The 17,424-nt window shown below is 69.3% G+C and overlaps 4 protein-coding genes across 4 annotated transcripts; 2 read left to right on the top strand and 2 right to left on the bottom strand.

Moving 5' to 3' along the window:
- Window positions 1–50: 50 nt before the first annotated feature.
- EMIHUDRAFT_197073 (hypothetical protein) lies at window positions 51–5,114 on the bottom strand (the record flags this gene model as incomplete). The annotated part of the gene is made up of 7 exons (XM_005766988.1): window positions 51–188; window positions 321–515; window positions 1,065–1,157; window positions 1,545–2,147; window positions 4,239–4,402; window positions 4,577–4,867; window positions 4,997–5,114. 7 exons carry the CDS (start codon window positions 5,112–5,114, stop codon window positions 51–53), a joined length of 1,602 nt encoding a protein of 533 aa, XP_005767045.1.
- Window positions 5,115–7,420: 2,306 nt separating this feature from the next.
- EMIHUDRAFT_432540 (hypothetical protein) lies at window positions 7,421–8,999 on the top strand. The gene is made up of 7 exons (XM_005766987.1): window positions 7,421–7,834; window positions 7,909–7,974; window positions 8,086–8,108; window positions 8,175–8,237; window positions 8,314–8,378; window positions 8,454–8,550; window positions 8,622–8,999. The coding sequence occupies exons 1-7, from the start codon at window positions 7,429–7,431 to the stop codon at window positions 8,802–8,804; spliced, it is 903 nt and encodes a 300-aa protein (XP_005767044.1). The 5' UTR covers window positions 7,421–7,428; the 3' UTR covers window positions 8,805–8,999.
- A 2,503-nt stretch (window positions 9,000–11,502) lies between these two features.
- On the top strand, window positions 11,503–15,291 carry EMIHUDRAFT_197070 (hypothetical protein; the record flags this gene model as incomplete). Its single annotated transcript, XM_005766986.1, has 5 exons — window positions 11,503–12,060; window positions 12,358–12,529; window positions 13,407–13,801; window positions 14,050–14,619; window positions 15,268–15,291. 5 exons carry the CDS (start codon window positions 11,503–11,505, stop codon window positions 15,289–15,291), a joined length of 1,719 nt encoding a protein of 572 aa, XP_005767043.1.
- Window positions 15,292–15,553: 262 nt separating this feature from the next.
- EMIHUDRAFT_96318 (hypothetical protein) lies at window positions 15,554–17,134 on the bottom strand (the record flags this gene model as incomplete). The annotated part of the gene is made up of 3 exons (XM_005766985.1): window positions 15,554–15,737; window positions 15,805–16,244; window positions 17,030–17,134. The coding sequence occupies 3 exons, from the start codon at window positions 17,132–17,134 to the stop codon at window positions 15,554–15,556; spliced, it is 729 nt and encodes a 242-aa protein (XP_005767042.1).
- Window positions 17,135–17,424: the final 290 nt, after the last annotated feature.

The following is a 17,424-nucleotide window of genomic DNA, read 5'->3' as shown; positions in this document are numbered from 1 at the left end:
CCTCCTATCAAAAGCTACACGGCTTAACGTACAAACCCTTCTCGGAGGGCTCAGCCCCACCGTCGCGGCGACTGCGGCGGGGGGCGCGCATTGTCCCCCTCCATCGGCGGCTTGGCTGCTGCGGCCGCCTGCCCCCACTCCTGCAACGCTTGGCTCCACTGCAGCGCCAGCTCGTCCATAGACAGCCCCTCCAAGGCGCTGTCCGACGCCTCCAGCTCCGCCGCTGCCGCCGCCACCGCCGCCGCCACGGCTGAGTCCACGCCCCGAGGCATGCCCCTCTTCAGGCTCAGGCGCCGCCTCAACTCGGACGTCGCTGCCACCACCGCCTCGGTGCCACTGCCACGGGAGGCACGCGCTGTGGAGGCGGCGGCCGAGGCCGCAGCGTCGACCGCAGCCTCCCATTCCTCCTCTGCCTCCACGCGAGCTGCCACGCGAGCCTCCCATGCCACTTGCTCCAGCTGCGCCCTCGCCTCCCTCTGCGCTGCCTCCAACGCTGCGGCGACCGCAGATGCGCCCTCCACCTCAGCCTGTGCGATCGCCTCCGCCCTCGCCGCCTCCACCGCCGCCTCCACCGCCGCCTCCTGCTCCGCCGTCGCCTCCGCCAGCTGGGCCTGCAGTGCAGCCACCGCCTCCGCCAACTCCCCCTGCAGCGCAAGCGCCGACGCCGCCCGCCGCTGCCCCGCCATCGCCTCCGAGGCCGCTGCTGTCTCTGCCGCCTCCGCCCTCGCCGCCTCCACCGCAGCCGCTCGCTCCGCCGCCGCTTCCGCTCTCGCCGCGTCCGCTGCCGCCTGCCGCTGCACAGCCGCCTCCGCCTTGGCCGCCTCCACCGCCGCCTCCACCGCCGCCTCCACCGCCGCCTCCACCGCCTCGCTGCGCTCCGCCTTAGCCGCCTTTGCCTCCTCCTCCCGCTCTGCCGCAATCGCCTCGGCGGCGGTCCCCGCCGCAGCCGCCTCGGCCGCCTCACGCCGCGCTGCCTCGAGCTCGGAGGTGAGCCGGGCCACCTGCTCACAACCAATGGTGTGAAGGCACTTCTCGCACCGAACTCTAGGAGGAGTCTGCGCGACCCGCGCTGCCGCCGCAGCGTTGTCGTCGGCAGCCTGCGCCCGGACAGCCTCCGCTGCTTCACCAGCGGCTGTCTTGCGCTCTGCCGCCGCTGTCTCAATCGCCGCCTCTCGCTCCGCCGCCGCCTCCGCCCTCACCGCCTCAACCGCCGCCTTCTGCTCCTCTGCCGCCTCCGCCTTTGCCACCTCCACCGCCGCCTCCACGGCGTCTACCCACTCCGCCGCCTCCTCCGCCCTTGCGACCACTGCCGCCGCCGCCACGGCCGCCTGCCGCTCTGCCGCCGCCTCCTCCTTGGCCGCTCGAACGGCTGCCGCGCTGTTCGCCGCCGCCTCTCTCCTCGCCAGCTCCGCCGCCGTCTCCCACTGCGCTGCCGCCTCGGCCCTCGCCGCTTCTGCAGCCGCCGCCGCGGCCGCCTGCTGCTCTGCCGCCGCCTCCGTCCTCGCCGCCTCCACCGCTACTGCCAGGGCCGACTGGCTCTGCACTTGTGCTGCCTCCGCCACCGCCGCGAGAGCGGCGCCCTGTGCCAACGCCACGTGGACAGAAGCAACTGCGGCCTCAGCTGCCGCCTCGGCCGCTTGCACCTCCCCCGCCAGCACCCCTCCCATCGCCTGCGACACCTTTTCGGTAGCTGCGGCCTTGTCGTCGAGCATATTTCGGGCCGTCTCTGTCGCCGCTGCCTCTGTCGTAGCCACTGCGCTCGCAACGTCCGAGGTGAGGCGTGCCAACTTCAAGCGGAGGCGGCGCGAGGCGCCCTCCTCCTCGCGAAGGCTCGACTGCAGCGCACGCATCCCAACCAATAGCTGTGCCTCCAGCTGCGCCGCAGCCTGCGCCTCGGCCGCCGACTCTTGCGCCGCACGCGCTGCCTCCGACGCCCTCGCCTCAACAGTGGCCACCCTCCTTTCCAGAACGGCGGCTCGAGCCGCGGCCTCGGCCGCACGGTGCTCGGCCGCTTCAGCGCGATCGCGCACGGTGGCAGCGCGCCATGCGCCGAACGCGGCCGCGCACGCGCGGCCTGAGAGACGCGCCGCGGCCACGCGAGCCACGGACTCGCCACGCGCCCGCACAGCCGCCTCCATCGACAGCTTCTGCGAAGACAACGCGGCCTCAAGCGAGATAGCATGCGCGGCCTCCGCCTCCGCCACCTCCTCGAATCGCCGCCGCTCTGCCGTTGCCGCAATCGCCACCGCCTCCTCGTACTTCGCGGCGGCGGCTTGCAGCGACGCCGACTGTGCCCGCGCCGCCTCCGCCGCTCTCGCCTCGATGCAAGCATGCCGCCAAGCGCTGAAGGCCGCCGATGCCGCCCGTCCCGAAAGGCGCGACAGCGCCACGCGAGCCAGCAACTCGCCCCGCTCCGCCAGCCGCTCCTCCCGCCTCGCCACCGCAACCTCGTGCTCCGCCTCGAGCTTGCGGAGCGCCGCGTCTCGCGCCGCCTCGACCCGCTGCACGGCGGCATCCTCCTGAGCCGCGAGCCGCGACTCGGCCGCCGCCACACGCCATGCGCCGAACGCGGCCGCGCACGCGCGGCCTGAGAGACGCGCCGCGGCCACGCGAGCCACGGACTCGCCACGCGCCCGCACAGCCGCCTCCATCGACAGCTTCTGCGAAGACAACGCGGCCTCAAGCGAGATAGCATGCGCGGCCTCCGCCTCCGCCACCTCCTCGAATCGCCGCCGCTCTGCCGTCGCCGCAATCGCCACCGCCTCCTCGTACTTCGCGGCGGCGGCTTGCAGCGACGCCGACTGTGCCCGCGCCGCCTCCGCCGCTCTCGCCTCGATGCAAGCATGCCGCCAAGCGCTGAAGGCCGCCGATGCCGCCCGTCCCGAAAGGCGCGACAGCGCCACGCGAGCCAGCAACTCGCCCCGCTCCGCCAGCCGCTCCTCCCGCCTCGCCACCGCAACCTCGTGCTCCGCCTCCAGCTTGCGGAGCGCCGCGTCTCGCGCCGCCTCGACCCGCTGCACGGCGGCATCCTCCTGAGCCGCGAGCCGCGACTCGGCCGCCGCCACACGCCATGCGCCGAACGCGGCCGCGCACGCGCGGCCTGAGAGACGCGCCGCGGCCACGCGAGCCACGGACTCGCCACGCGCCCGCACAGCCGCCTCCATCGACAGCTTCTGCGAAGACAACGCGGCCTCAAGCGAGATAGCATGCGCGGCCTCCGCCTCCGCCACCTCCTCGAATCGCCGCCGCTCTGCCGTCGCCGCAATCGCCACCGCCTCCTCGTACTTCGCGGCGGCGGCTTGCAGCGACGCCGACTGTGCCCGCGCCGCCTCCGCCGCTCTCGCCTCGATGCAAGCATGCCGCCAAGCGCCAAAAGCCGCCGATGCCGCGCGCCGCTGTCCTGCCACCGCCTCCACTGCTGCTTCCCGCGCCTCTGCAGCCTCCGCCCTCGCTGCCTCCGCCGCCGCTCCCAATTCCACCGCCGCCTCTGCTTTGGCCACCTCCGATGCGGCCTCCACCGCCGCCGCCCACTCTGCTGCTACCTCTGACCTCGCACATTCCACCGCTGCTTCCCGCTCCGCCGCCGCCTCCGCCCTCACCGCCTCGACCGCCGCCTTCTGCTCCTCTGCCGCCTCCGCCTTTGCCACCTCCACCGCCGCCTCCACGGCGTCTACCCACTCCGCCGCCTCCTCCGCCCTTGCGACCACTGCCGCCGCCGCCACGGCCGCCTGCCGCTCTGCCGCCGCCTCCTCCTTGGCCGCTCGAACGGCTGCCGCGCTGTTCGCCGCCGCCTCTCTCCTCGCCAGCTCCGCCGCCGTCTCCCACTGCGCTGCCGCCTCGGCCCTCGCCGCTTCTGCAGCCGCCGCCGCGGCCGCCTGCTGCTCTGCCGCCGCCTCCGTCCTCGCCGCCTCCACCGCCGCCTCCACCGCCGCCTCCTGCTCCGCCGTCGCCTCCGCCAGCTGGGCCTGCAGTGCAGCCACCGCCTCCGCCAGCTCCCCCTGCAGCGCAAGCGCCGACGCCGCCCGCCGCTGCCCCGCCACCGCCTCCGAAGCCGCTGCTGTCTCTGCCGCCTCCGCCCTCGCCGCCTCCACCGCAGCCTCTCGCTCTGCCGCCGCTTCCGCTCTCGCCGCGTCCGCTGCCGCCTGCCGCTGCACAGCCGCCTCCGCCTTGGCCGCCTCCACCGCCGCCTCCACCGCCTCGCTGCGCTCCGCCGCCGCCTCCGCCTTGGCAGCGTCCACCGCATGAGCAAGCGCCTCTGCCGCGCGTGCCGTTGCGATGGCCGCCTCATCCTCCCGCACCGCCGCCGCCTTGGCTGCAGCAGCCTCGAGCAGGCCCGCCAGCCGCTCGGCCTCCGCCTTGCTGAAGGTTTCGGCGGCGGCAGTCGCGTGCGCAGCCTCGGCTTCTGCGCGCAGAGCCTCGACGACCGCGTGAGCCGCGGCGCGCTCAGCTGCGATCTCCGTCACGGCCGCCGCCGCCGCCGCCGCCTCCCGCTCCGCCGCCGCGGCCTCCCTCTCTGCGGCGCTCGCTCGCACCTCGGCGGCGGCGGCGGCGGCGCGAGCGGCGGCCAGCTCTCTACTGGGGTCCTCCTCAGTGCTGGTCGCCACCTCACTGCGCGCCATTGCCACCGCGCCCGGCTGCGCGTCACGCACGTCGGTCCCGATGGCCGCCTCGAGCCTCCAGCCGGCGCGATCGCGTTGCTCCTGCACGAGCGACTGCAGCCGCCTCTGCGATTCGCTGCTCTCATGGCTGAGCCAGTGGGCCGTCTCTCTGTGGTGCAGCGCGTCGCCGGCCTCCCAATAGGCGGTGGGTGCGGCGAGCCACGCCTGATTAAGCCGTGGCGGCGGCGGCGAACGCTGCAGCCGCGCCGCTGTAGCAAAGGGAGAGTAGAGCCGACGTGTCGCAGCAGCGCCGGCGGTGGTGGCAGCGCCGGCGGTGGCAGCGGTGGCGGGCTCGGCTGAGCTGGGTGGCGCCGCCGCGCCTCGGATCACGCCGCCACCCGCACGCCCTGGGTAGCGCGTCAGCCGCTCTCGGCTCGCTCGGCTCGCGCGGTCGGCCTGCGGGCTGCGCCGCCGCTCTGACCACTCCACGGCCTGCTGCATCGCCCGCTCCCGCATTGCTCGAGCAGTACTGGTCCTATCATGGTACTCTGTGTGCGAGGCCCAAAATCTGGCCTCGGCGGTGCTGGCAGGCAATCTCGACGCTGGTGGCGATCTCGCTGGCGATCTTCTCGAAGCAGGGAAAGGAGGGCCGCCCTCCATCGTAAAAGAATTCGCGCGTGCGCGCCATCTATCACGCCTTGCGACAGTCGGCGCTGCTTGCCCTGCTGCACAATTGATCACCTGCATAGCTCGCGGCCTCAGTATCCAGCATTCAGATTTCAGTGACGACCGAGCCTGGCTGTTCTTCACGGACACGGTCTTCTGATAAACGCAGTATGGAAGATACAAAGAGACGGAGGAGCAACGAGCGCCCTGGCGTGAGCCAAAGACACTCCCCTCCGTAGACACTGATCACACACGGGTGGGACAGGGTGGGTCACAACAACGAGGCACGAGAGCGTGCACGACAGAGCGACAACGCAGCGCACTGCCGTCCAGTCGGCGAAGGGACGGCTGCTGCGCAAAGTGATCAGTTCTAATGAATGTACCGGGGCCCAACGGATAGATGATTCCGGGGCACCCTCCGCTCGAATCCCTGGCCGGGGGTTCGAGGTGGCCCCCACCCTGGGGCCTCCCATCAAAGGGACTGCTGCAGAAGACGCCCAATCTTGCACAAGTGCAAGAACCATACGTCTTCTGATAAACGCAGTATGGAAGATACAAAGAGACGGAGGAGCAACGAGCGCCCTGGCGTGAGCCAAAGACACTCCCAACTGCGCTCCGTCACCGGTGTCGCGGTCTCCCCCACTGAGGGCGATCTGCGGGGGGGAGTCGCGCCGCCGGCATGTATCTGTGCAACTGTGTTTTGCCTTGTCCCGTTTGACTCGATTTCTACTCGAATTCTTCTACCCCCACGACTCTGAACGCGAATGTGACAGGACCATCGGGTCCTTTGGCCACCAAAGCGAGATCACCCGAGAGCAGCTGAGCCTGCCTCTGGCCTCGCCTCCCTCCTCCAGGCATTGTGGCATCCTATGGGTCGTTATCGACCTCTGGCTTGTCAGCCAGCCCCACTTTGAGGGCGCCATGAAGTACAGCGATCGCCACCTCGCTGGCCTCTCCGTCCGCAGGCCCCCCCGACCGCGTCGAACTCATCGGCGCGGGCTCTCTCGGCTACGGGACCGGCCCCAGCTTCGGCTGAGGGCTGACAAGCTGCCGAGCCCAAATCACTGTGCGCGCCGTGATTTCTTGTTGGTTTTCTAAAATCTCTCTCTCTCAGAAAGCGGAAAGGCGAGAGACGACCTCTCGATCATCCCGCCCGTTTCACAACGAACGAAGCACGAGACCGAGTGAGAGCGTGCTCGAGAGAGTCCCAATACGGCCTAGCGTTTCGTCGAAAAGAAAAGAAGGGGATGTGGGGTCGTGGAATCGTGGTGTAGATCTAAGCGGAGGCCACTGTCAAGAATACTGTCCCGTTTTGCTGTTCACAGCTAGGGACGGCCTCTGCCGCAAAGTCAAACCACCCCACCTACCGCCTCCCTCCCTCCCACCTACCACAGCAAACCTTCGCCTCCCGCTCAGAGGCTCGCCGCGCCCGTGCGGCGCGCCGAGGCGGCGCCGAGGCCGGCGCCTTGCACCCGGCCCGCGGCCGGCACCGCCTCGCCCCACAACTGACCGCCCTGCGGCCCCTGCGCAGGCGTACCACAGGCGTCGCTCAAAAAGCGACGCGGGGTGTGGGCTGCTCCCTTGACCCGTCACCCGCCGCGCCCTCGCCCGGCCGCCTCACCGCTCACGGAGCGCTCGGCTGCTCGCCGCCGCCGCCACGCGTCCCGCGCCGCCACGCATGCCCCTTGCCCTGACGCGCGCGCTCTGCAGCGGCAGAGCGCGCGTCTGTCACAGACGGAGCAGCGACCGCGCCAGCGGTCGCTGCTCCGCCCCCCCGTCGCGCACGCCGCGCGCGCGCTGCGCCGCTGCCGCCGCCGCCGCCGCCGCCGCCGCCGCCGCCCCCTCCTCGCCGTCTTCCCCACCCTACCCTCTGTTGCGCGCGCGCGCCGCGCGCTGCGCGCCCCCGCCCCCACCCCCGCCCCCGCCCCCGCCCCCGCTCCCACGCGCCCCTTCCCCGGTAGGTGTGCGTAGTAGATGGAACCAATCGAGAGGTGGCAGAAGCCGCCGTGTGTGACACATCTTGCGGCACGTGAGTGAGACAGAGCCCCGCGCGGCAGCGCGCGCGCAGCGCAACAGGCGTTTCAAACAGCAAACGGGACGGCCTCCCCCTCCCCTATTTTACAAGGCCCCCCCCCGGCCCCGGCCCCCCACAAGAAGGAGGAGTATGGACGAGCCTTCTGACGGTGCCTCGACGGCCGGCGCCGCTCATCAGACGTGGGAAAGGCCGCCAGACCTGAGTGCGCTCAACCTATACGGCTGGTCGTGGAGCTCCGAGCGTTCGGTCGACGCCAACCTGCTCGACCTCGCTTACCTCGTCGCTCGCAACTCGACGTGCAAGGACGGCCACATGGGCTGCGTCCTCGCGCGCGGCGTGCCGAACGGCCGCGGCGGCGAGACCGCGGCCGCGCTCGCCCGAGACCCAGTCAACTCGGTGGCGGGAGCGGCAGGCACCGTTTGCCCGCCGTGTCCGCCCGGCGCGCCGCAGGCTGCTGCCGACGGCGCGGAGGCGTCACCCGCGCCGCCGCTCTGCCCGTCGGTGGTGCTGTGCGCCACCAACGCGCCGCTGTTTGGCGCCCACAGCTCCAACGCTCCGCCCGCGGCTTTCCGACCCGTCTTCACGATGTGCTGTCCGCCTGTGCCTCAGGCGCGCACCGCTCGGACTGCCACGCAGAAGCGCTCGCCGTCAGCGAGTGCGCGCGGCGCGGCATCGGTGCGAGACCACCCTAGATGGTCAGAGATCGCCCGAGATTGTCCGAGAGGTTGTCCGTACGAGATTGTGACTTGTGATCCCAGTGACGTGATGAATGGCTTGTTGGCCCAGGCACCGCCGGCCTGTCCATCTACGTGAAGTCGCTCTCGCGCGGGACGTGCTGCTCACTCAGCGACTGAGCTGACTCATTCATGAGGCAGGTCACTCGCACGCCGTGCGGGCCGTGCTACAAGCTCCTCGCCGCCGCCGGAGTCGCTCGCATCGTCAGCCCCAGCGAAGGGCGGTGGCCGTCGGCCGGCGAGATCCAAAGAGCGGTCCACGGGGTAGAGCTGTGAGCAGGTTGCACCCAACGAGCGCATGGCGTCGGCGGACTGCGCGGCGAGCGCGGCGCGGCTGGGGATCGAGTACGCGTCGCTGCTTCCCGACGCCACATCTGCTGGTCGTGAGTAATGCGAGCGCGGGCGGCTGGCTGTGAACAGGTACATCTGGCTGCCCGACTCGCCGCAGCGCGCCGCGGAGCGCGAGGCGCTCGGCAGCGCCAATGAGGACTACGAGAGGGTGCGCGCCCTCCGCGAGGAGCGCAAGGGGCTGCGCAGGCAGCGCTCGCACGACTTGGCTGTTGATGGATGGATTGCTTGACGACATAGGAGCGGAAGAGGCTGCGCAAGGAGCGCTCGTACGGGCGAAAGAGTTGCGCGCGGACGGCGGCTTCGGAGGAGGCGGCTGCGGCGCAGCCGGAGGGAGGAGGGGGCGGCTCTGGAGGCGGTGTGGGGGCGGCGGCCGGCGAGGGGAGAGGTGGCGAGAGCGGGTGCGGGGCGGTGGGCGTGTAATGCGAATCAGAGCCAGTCTGCGACACTCTGCATCTGGGCGCGGAGTCCGGGTGGCCGGTTCTTCTTTCCGTGCCAGTGAACGCCAGTCCCGTGCCCCGCGCCGGAGATCAGAGGGCTCGTGTCAGAGGGAAAACCCGCCTCAGAAGGCGGCACCGCGGCAGAGGGTGGAGAAAAAAGAAAGAATTTACATCAAAACCGCCCGCGAGCCAGAGTCGAGAGTGCGGCAGATCGCGCGGATCGTCGCGAGGGGGCAGTGGCGAGGGCGGTACCCGGAGGTGCTCATCGTGGAGAATGCGACGCTGCTGATGGAGCTGCTCTACAACCAGCTGGAGGCACAGCCCCCGGGGTCCCCCTGCTGGGGAGGCAAGCACACCCCGGTGGGACGAGGCGCCGATCGTCGTGCTAGCGAGCGACCTTGCGGGCGGGGTGGAGGAGCTGTTCCGCACCGTCCTGGAACGGATCTCTGAGCGGGTGGAAGGGGAAGCGGAGGAGGGGATGAGGACGCGCCTGTGCCACGCCATGCAGGGACAGGGAGTGTGTGTGTGCTTTTGTTGTGCAGCCCCTGTGGTCCATGAGAAGAGGAGGCGAGGAGACGGGTTGGCGGCGAGGGGGGGGCAGCCGCCGCAACAGGCGAGCGCACCCCGAGCCGGGGCTACACCTAGGGGTCGCCGCTGGGGCTCCACACCAGGCGTCACGGCCGCGAGGGCCGCCACCGTACCCGCCACCCCCGCCACCGCCTCCACCCCCGCCGCCGGCGTGGCCGTCACCACTCCGACCCGCGCGGAGCCCGGGGAGCCCGGAGCCGCCCTGTCGGAAGCTGAGGTACCCGGGGGAGGGGTCCGAGGGGGGGGTGGTGCCGTGGGGAGACAGCGGGTCAGCCGGCGGACCGGAAGGCCGGGACCGGAGGGCCCCGGGTGAGGCCTGGAGTCAACTGTCGAGGGAGGTGAGAGTCGAGCTGACTCGGCCTCTGCGAGTGGAGTCGGGCCGTGCGAACCCACCGGGGGTAGACCCGTCGCGGCGGCGGCTGGACCGCCGTGATCTACGACAAGAGGGACCGCGCCTCCCCGAGCTCAGTGAGGAGCCGGCGGAGGGGGAGGGCGAGCCGAGAACGATAGAGAGGCCGCGGATGCGGGCGCGACTCGCCGACCAGGGAGAGCCGGCCCGACCTCCCGGGGAGGGGTGGCGATGAGACACACTGCCGCCGCCCTCGCCCGGGGAGACCCCGGCCGAGCCGTCGACGCCCTCGGAGTCGGTGGAGCCGGGAAAAGCTGGCGAAGATGAAGGGCGGCAGCGAAGGAAGCGACACCAACATCGAGGGAAACGGCCACACCGGCCGTCGCATGACGCTCGTGAGACGAGCAAGAGAGCGAATCAAGGGGGGTCGGAACCCTGGGAGGACGGGGGGTGAGCCCTCATGCGGGGGGTCTACTCAAGTGCCTGCGCGAGTGAGTGGGGAGTGGTGGTGTGAGGCGTGCAGTGTGGTGTTCATTAGCTCCGAGTAGAGGGGGCGTCCTGCAGTTAATGGGAAACCCGGTACGCGGGGCCAACCCTCGGAGACCCGTGTTTACTTTACGGCCCTTTCCCTGCGAATGCGCACCCCCCCTAGCTAGGGGTCAGGGCTCTCTAGCCCGTAGCCCGATGCCGATCATCCGGCTCGCTGGGTGCGCTTCTTAGCTCCCCGGCCCTGGATGTGAGGTTGCCGACTGCACTCCAAGTGCTCCAAGTGCCACTGCCGTACTCCAAGTGCTCCAAGTGCTCCAAGTGCCGTCCTCCCTCGCGCACAAGACTGGGCGCGCGGGACTGGCGCGCACTGGCACTGACACAGGTACACCACGGGAGCCGCCTAAGTAAGCGCGACTCCTGCGAGGACGGCGAGGCACGAAAAGAAAGAATCCACGGCGTGCGGAGGGATGCGGATGGGAGAACAGCACAGAGGCCGCCATTACACAGGGATTTAAGGAAAGGAGTGTCGCTCTGCACTTCCATTTGGAGCACTTGGAGCACCGTTGGAGTGCGGTCATTAGCCTCACATCCAGGGCCGGGGAGCTAAGAATGGGAGTGCCTAAGTTTTTTCTTCGCTGTGCGGCCAGCGCTGACCTGTTTGTTAAAATCTCGTTAAAATTGACCCCAGACCCACAGTTATTGTTATGGTGTTTATGGCTCTCTGGGCATGGCAGCCCATAACATGTCATGGATGTTATGGCTGTTATGCTTATGGGGCCGGCCCCACAGCCATAACACCCATAACATGTTATGGGCCGCTGCTATGCGGTAGTGCGTCTCCAGCCATGTCTACTAAGGATGGCTGCCGTGTGTGTATTGCAGCCATCGGGCTGAAGGAAGGATGTGGCTGCACTGCACCTTAGAGATGGCTGTGAAGCTGAAGGAGCCAGCACACCCATTCTGGTGTTACATTCCGAGGTTAGCCTTCGCTTTCCGGACTGAAAAAGTACCCTCTGCCCCTCCGCTCGCCAAAAAGAAAGAAAGAAAACAGAGAACCCAAACGAGGGATGGGGGAGGAGGACAGGGTCCCCACCTGCACGAGCAGGATTTTGGAAGGACGATCAGGGGGACAGGTGGGGCTCTCCTGCTTCTGACAAGGGACACGACAGGCTCGCAGCGCGGTGCACGGCGGGCTCCCGCTCGCCAGCACTTGTCAATTCGCGAAAAAATCTTTCTGTACAGCACTCGGTTGGCCATGTGCGTCTGCTTGCCGCTGGCGAGCCTGCTGCTGGCCCCATCGTTTGCGTGGACCGCCCATCGTTCGGCGTGGATCGCCCATCGGCCGCACGCGTGGAGCGGCGGCGCGGTGCGGGCGACTGCCGTCGCTGTAGCGGCGCTCGAGCCGAAGCAGCTCACGATGGAGCTGGTGCGCTCGAATCGTACCGTGCAGCTCATGCGGTTGTGGGAGGAGCACGGCGACGACTTCAACGCCATGCATATCTCCGCGTTTTGGAACCGGCTCGGCAAGCTCGTCCGCTCGTCCCGCGCAGAGCAGTCGTGGTTGCGCGCACGTGGCGCGGCGCTGTCCCCGGTGCGGGAGCGGACGCTGGCGATGCTCCCCGACCTGGAGGCGCGCTCCCTCGTCAACACGGCCCACGGCCTCGCCAGTGCGCGGCTGCTCGCCTCGTCGCCCGCGTGGCTGCAGCTCTGGGGGAGCTTGGATGGCGCGGCGCGTGCGCAGTGCGACCGGCGCCAGCTGACGCCGCAGAACCTGGCCAACCTGGCGTGGTCCTTCGCGACCGCGCGGCACGGCGTTGCGCCCCTCTTCGAGATCATCGCCGCCCAGTCGCGGCCCCAGCTCGCCGACTTTTCGCCGCAGGGCCGAGAAGTAGCTGAGATGCAGCCGAGATGCAGCCAGGTACAGCCGAGGTGACGTCGAGGTGACGTCGAGGAGACGTCGAGATTAGGTCTGTCGAACTTGGTCTGGGCGTACGCCACGGCGGCGCTGCCGTCGCCGGAGCTGTTTGACGAGGTTGCTGCTGCTGTCGTTTCGCGCGTCGGCGAGTAAAAACCACGCAGCGGCTTCGTCAACCGGTAACTGGTTGAGGAGGATGAGTGGCAATCAGGCGAGTTCAACAACACGCAGGGGCTCGTCAACGTCGTGTGGGCGTACGCAACGGCGGGGCACGAGGCGCCTCTCCTCTACGCCGCCGTCGCCTCGCGGCTGCAGCAGCGCGCAGACGCAGCGGCGCCGCAGGGCCTCCTCCTCGCAAATTTCTCTTGTTGAGGGCAGAGTCTCTCTGTTTCAGGCGTGCTCGCCGCAGGGCCTCGCCATCGCCGCGTGGGCGTACGCCTCGAGCGGCACGGAGGCGCCGCAGCTGTACGCGGCGCTCTCCTCGTCAGCGGTGGTGCGGCTGCACCACTTCCAGCCGCAGGGCCTCGCCAACCTGGTGTGGGGCCTGGCCACGGCGGGGCACGAGGAGCCCGCACTGTTCGCCGCCGTCGCCGCGGAGGCAAAGGGCCGGCGGCGTAGTCCTGGTCAGGAACAGGAGTGGTTGTAGCAGCGGAAGCAATGATGGTAGGCAAAGGGCCGGCTGCATGGCTTCCAGGGGCAGGGCCTCGCAAACACGGCGTGGGCGTTCGCCAAGGCGGGGTGCGCCGACGAGGCGCTCTTTGAGGCGCTGGCGGCGGAGGTGCCGCGTCGGCTGGACGAGCTCAGTTCGCAGGAGCTCGCAAACATGGGCTGGGCGTTCGCCACGTCGGGCGTCTCTGCGCCGGAGCTCTTTGCCGCGCTCGGCGACACCGCGCTGCCGCGGTTGGCGAGCTTCAAGCCGCAGGAGGTTGCGAACTTGGTCTGGGCTTTCGCCACGGCGGGCGTGGCCCACCCGCTGCTGATCGAGGCTGCGGCGCGCGAGGCGGTACGGCGGATGCCCGAGTTCTCGCAGCAGGGCCTCGCCAACCTCGCGTGGGCCCTCGCGACGCTGAAGGCGGACGGCGGCGGCGGCACGGGGGCCGGCGCGGCGGCGACAGCGGGGGACGCCAACGCGAAAGTGGGCGAGCGGGGGGGGGAGGCGGAGGGGGCGGCAGAGGCGGAGGAGGGGAGCGCTGACAGCTCGGCCTCTGCCACCTCCGCTTTCTTCGCCGCCCTCGCCTCTGCAGTCGAGGTTCGCGCTGAGCAGTTCAACGCCCAGGGGCTCGCCAACCTCGCCTGGGCCTTCGCCAGCGTCGGCGGCGCGCCCGCCCCCGTCTTCGAGGCGCTGCATGTCGCCATCCTGCCCAAGCTCCGCGAGTTCACCGGCCAAGGGCTGGCCAACGTCGCGTGGGCCTTTGCCACGGCGGGGCACGCGAGGGCGCTCTTCGGCCCGCTCTCGTCGGAGCTCCTCTCGCGACTGGACGCGCTTCGCGCCAAGGAGCTGGCCATCACGGCGTGGGCGTACGCCACGGCGGGCGTGGTGGACGCGCCGCTGTTCGACGCCATCGCGCGGCTCGCGACGCGACGCCTCGGCGACCTCGCGTGTCTCGGCCCGACTGACGATGGAGACGAGTCTCGCAAGGTGTTTCTCCGCGAATAGGCGACTTCTCGTGCCAGGGCCTCGCCAACCTCGCGTGGGCGTACGCGAGCGCGGCGCATGAGGACGCGGGCTTCGTGGCGGCGCTCGGCTGCGAGTCTGGCCCGCGGCTGCACACTTTCAACTCGCAGGAGCTCGCCAACACCGCTTGGGCGTTTGCCGTGGCCGACGTGCGCAGCGACGAGTGTTTTGGGCCTGGCGCGAGGTTCGCAGAGATGTGCGATCGGGTGGAGTGGAACGACAAGCAGCTGAACCAGCTGCACCAGTGGAGCTTGTGGCGGGCAGAGACGGGCTGCGAGTGGCCGCCGCTGCCGCCACAGCTGGAGAGGCGCTCCCGCGCCGCGTTCGCGTCGGCGCAAGTGCACCCGAGCCGGATGCAGCGGCACGTCTGCTACGCGCTCGGCTCGCTCGGATTGCCGTCGCAGGAGGAGGTTCGCATCCCCGAAGGCTACTCGATCGACGTGGCCACGGAGTGGGGCGGCGTGCGGGTCGGCATCGAAGTGGACGGCCCGTCGCACTTCCGGACCGACCGAAGGCCGACCGGCTCGACGGTGCTCAAGCGGCGTCAGCTGCGCCACTTTGGGTGGACGCTGCTCTCGGTGCCGTACTGGGAGTGGGAGGCGCTGCGCGACGAGGACCGCTTCATCCAGCGGCAGATGCAATGTGCCTATCTCGCCGAGGCGCTCGACGAGGCGACGGGCACGCGCACCACCGCATCGGGGGACGGGTGGGTGGCCATCGACTGCACCTCGCTGCTCGACGAGGCGACCGCCGAGCTGGAGGACCTCCCGTCCTTCCAGGGCGTCGCGCCGAGCGGCACGGCCACGGCGCGGCTCGAGCCGCCAGAGCTCGACCCGCCCCCGGAGCCGGCGACGGCGGCGCCGGAGCCGGCGACGGCCGCGCCAGAGGAGGACGCAGAGGAGGAGGAGGGCGGCAGGGGCGCGGCGGAGGAGGGGGAGCTGTGAGAGCAGGGGCCGCAACGCAGCGTACACTGTCACGCAATCGGTCACTCGTGAGTTTTTGTCGTCGGGCGCATGAGTGGTTCCCTACGTCTCGGTTGTTGCAGCGAAAAGAGGGTGGAGATGGCTCGCATGCACGAAAACAGCGGTCAGCGCGCGTGCGCGGGCGCGCCGCCCACGTCGCACTGTGCTTTTAACCCTTTCAGGCACACATTTTTCGAGCGAGTGAACACAGCACCGTAGCCTGACCGCCTGAGTGTTTAAGTGACCGCCTTGTCCGCTTGTGTAACCGTCTAGCACTCCCAGAGCACCGGAAAGAGAAAAAAGCTCGGTGTGAATAAACACTCGGAGTGCCCTTGCTCGAGGCTTCAGCTGCTCGCTTTTGCGGCTGCCTGTGCTCTCCCCGCGCTGTGCACCGTCGCTCCGAGGATCTCGCTGCTCTTCGTGGATCCACCCCGAGCATTTCCGCCCGACGGTGTATTTTTGCCGCAGCACGATGAGCGGCTCAGCTGCTGAGTCGGTCGGTGAGTGTGTCCAGCCCTGCTCGCCCGCTGTGCGCCCTGCTGCAGGGGTGGCAAAAATACGGCGAGGGGTGGGGACGCTCGGGGGTGATCCACGAAGAGCTCCCCTGCCTCGCGGTGCCTCTCAGGTGTCGACCCGGTTGAGGCCCAAGCAGCGCCAGCAGGTGCTGCTGCGGCGGGCAGAGGCGGCAGAGGGTAACCGACTAGTGGGTACGGCATTTCTCGAGTCGTCATTTGGGCAGTGTCTGACACCTCAGTCAGGCGCCGCCGCCATAGCCGCTGCGGTCGTAGTCCTGCCCGTAGTCGAGGTACAGCTCCTCGCCGCGGCGTACGTCCCTCTCCGCCGAGAAGACGACGTCCGCCCCCTCGACTGCGACGCCGACGTTCACGTCCCCGCCCGGGCCCGGCTCGTTGAGGAGGGCGAGCGTGGTTGGCGTGCACCTGGGCACAGCATGAACGCCTGTGACGGCGACGCCGACCGCACCTCGTTGTGGGGCGAAGCTCGCACCAGTTCGCCATCGCGCCGGTCCGCAGGCTCTCTGGCATGCCTTCGATCAGAGGCACTCCGGGTGCCTGCCACCGCACAGACAGGGCATCCATGCTGTGCTGGGCAGAGGGGGCAGAGAGAAGTGGAGAGCCCTGGTGTGTGAGAGTGCCACGCGCCTCGTACAGCCGCCCCTCCCCGTCGGTCGGGTCGAGAGCCGCGACGTCGCCGATCCGCCAGCAATACTCGGCCACGTGCGGCCCGACGACGCGCAGCTTCGTTGCGTACTCGGCTGCCGATCGCAAGCGGCCAGGGTACGCTCCCAGAACCGTGCCGGAGGGCAGCGCAGTCGCCGCAAAGCAGCCGCGGCCGGCGCCGGCGACGAGGCTGGGACGCACCTCCAGCAGCCCGGGCGCGAGCCAGCCGCGAGGCCGCCGCTCGCGCAGCTGTGCGGCGAGGAGGACCTGGCGGAGAAGCGCTGGTTGTAAACTCGTGCTGTTAACATGACGGTTGCTGTGTGTGGGGTGGCGGCGCTACGGCTACAGCTACCACTGCCGCTGCCGCTACCGCTACCGCTCGCCGTCAGCGCGAGCGTCGGCCCGAGAGCAAACGGATCCGAGACGTAGGAGACGGACGAGGCGGAGATCCGTGCGACGCGGAGCGGCGCGTGCAGGCCTCGAGGACCGGGTCCGAGAGAGCGCCTGCGCATATATATATATACGTGTACGCGCCGACGCCGGCCCGGCGCATTTCTTCTCTGCACTGTACTCGCAGTTGGTAAACCATAGTAGTATCTAGGTATATTGTTGGCAAATCAAGACACAGAGCTCACACAGAATCACAGCGGGAGGAAAGCGGCGAGTCGCAATTCCTGGGGTCCTTGTGGCGGGCCACCCTGTCCAGAGAGGCATGGATGCCAATCTGGGGTCTCTCGACCGAGTCTATGAAGCCCTGGCCGCTCCCGGTTGTGGCAGAGGTTATCAAACTCATGTGGCTGGGTCGACCGCGCCCGAGTCAACAGGGCGGACGCGATGTGCTGGGCTCTCGATGCCGGTAAAACTCTGCCGCGAAGGGACGATTGAACTACAAGAGGAACTTGTTCAGCAGGATCCGGGGTAGTCAGGCGCACTACCTCACTGGGCCTGAGATCACCACACGACGCCTCCCATCACCGTCTCGGGTTTGTGTGGAGTCGAACCACTCCGGGATGGGCAGGCCCATCTACTTACATTTAGTTGCACCCCTGCACCTGCAGGAGATAGCGGGAGAGGAATGGGTGGAGCTGGGACTGGAGGGGAGGAGAAGACGAGGAGGGCGGGGAGGGGGGAGGGGGGTTGGGGGGGGGAGGGGGCATTGAGGCAGGGAGCGGGAGGGGGGGGGGAGGGGGGGGGGGGGCTCAAATGGGCGAAAACGGCAGTCATAGCAACTCGTAGACGTATTACCCACCCGTCAGCTGGTTAATTGTCAAAATTCCTGCCCTGGGCAAAAGGGGAGGGGGCTCTTACGGAATGTGTGCCCAAAGAGGGCAGGGAATGGGCCCAGGGGAAAAGGGGGGGGGGGGGCGGGGGGGTCCTCACCCCCCTGGAAAAAAAGCTCTTAAAAAAAATTTTTTGTGGAGGGCCTTTCGCCCGACACCCCCCCCCT

The sequence above is a fragment of the Emiliania huxleyi genome (assembly GCF_000372725.1).
Source record: "Emiliania huxleyi CCMP1516 unplaced genomic scaffold EMIHUscaffold_5, whole genome shotgun sequence".
Classification (NCBI taxonomy): Eukaryota; Haptophyta; order Isochrysidales; family Noelaerhabdaceae; genus Emiliania; species Emiliania huxleyi.
Note: the sequence above shows the minus strand (reverse complement) of the source record. Positions and strands in the feature narration are given on the sequence as shown.

Coding starts and splice junctions, on each gene's coding strand:
- EMIHUDRAFT_432540 (XM_005766987.1), top strand. CDS start 7,429: ATGGACGAGCCTTCTGACGGTGCCTCGACGGCCGGCGCCGCTCATCAG. Junction 7,835..7,908: donor CACCAACGCGCCGCTGTTTG/GCGCCCACAGCT, acceptor CCTGTGCCTCAG/GCGCGCACCGCTCGGACTGC. Junction 7,975..8,085: donor GTGCGCGCGGCGCGGCATCG/GTGCGAGACCAC, acceptor TTGTTGGCCCAG/GCACCGCCGGCCTGTCCATC.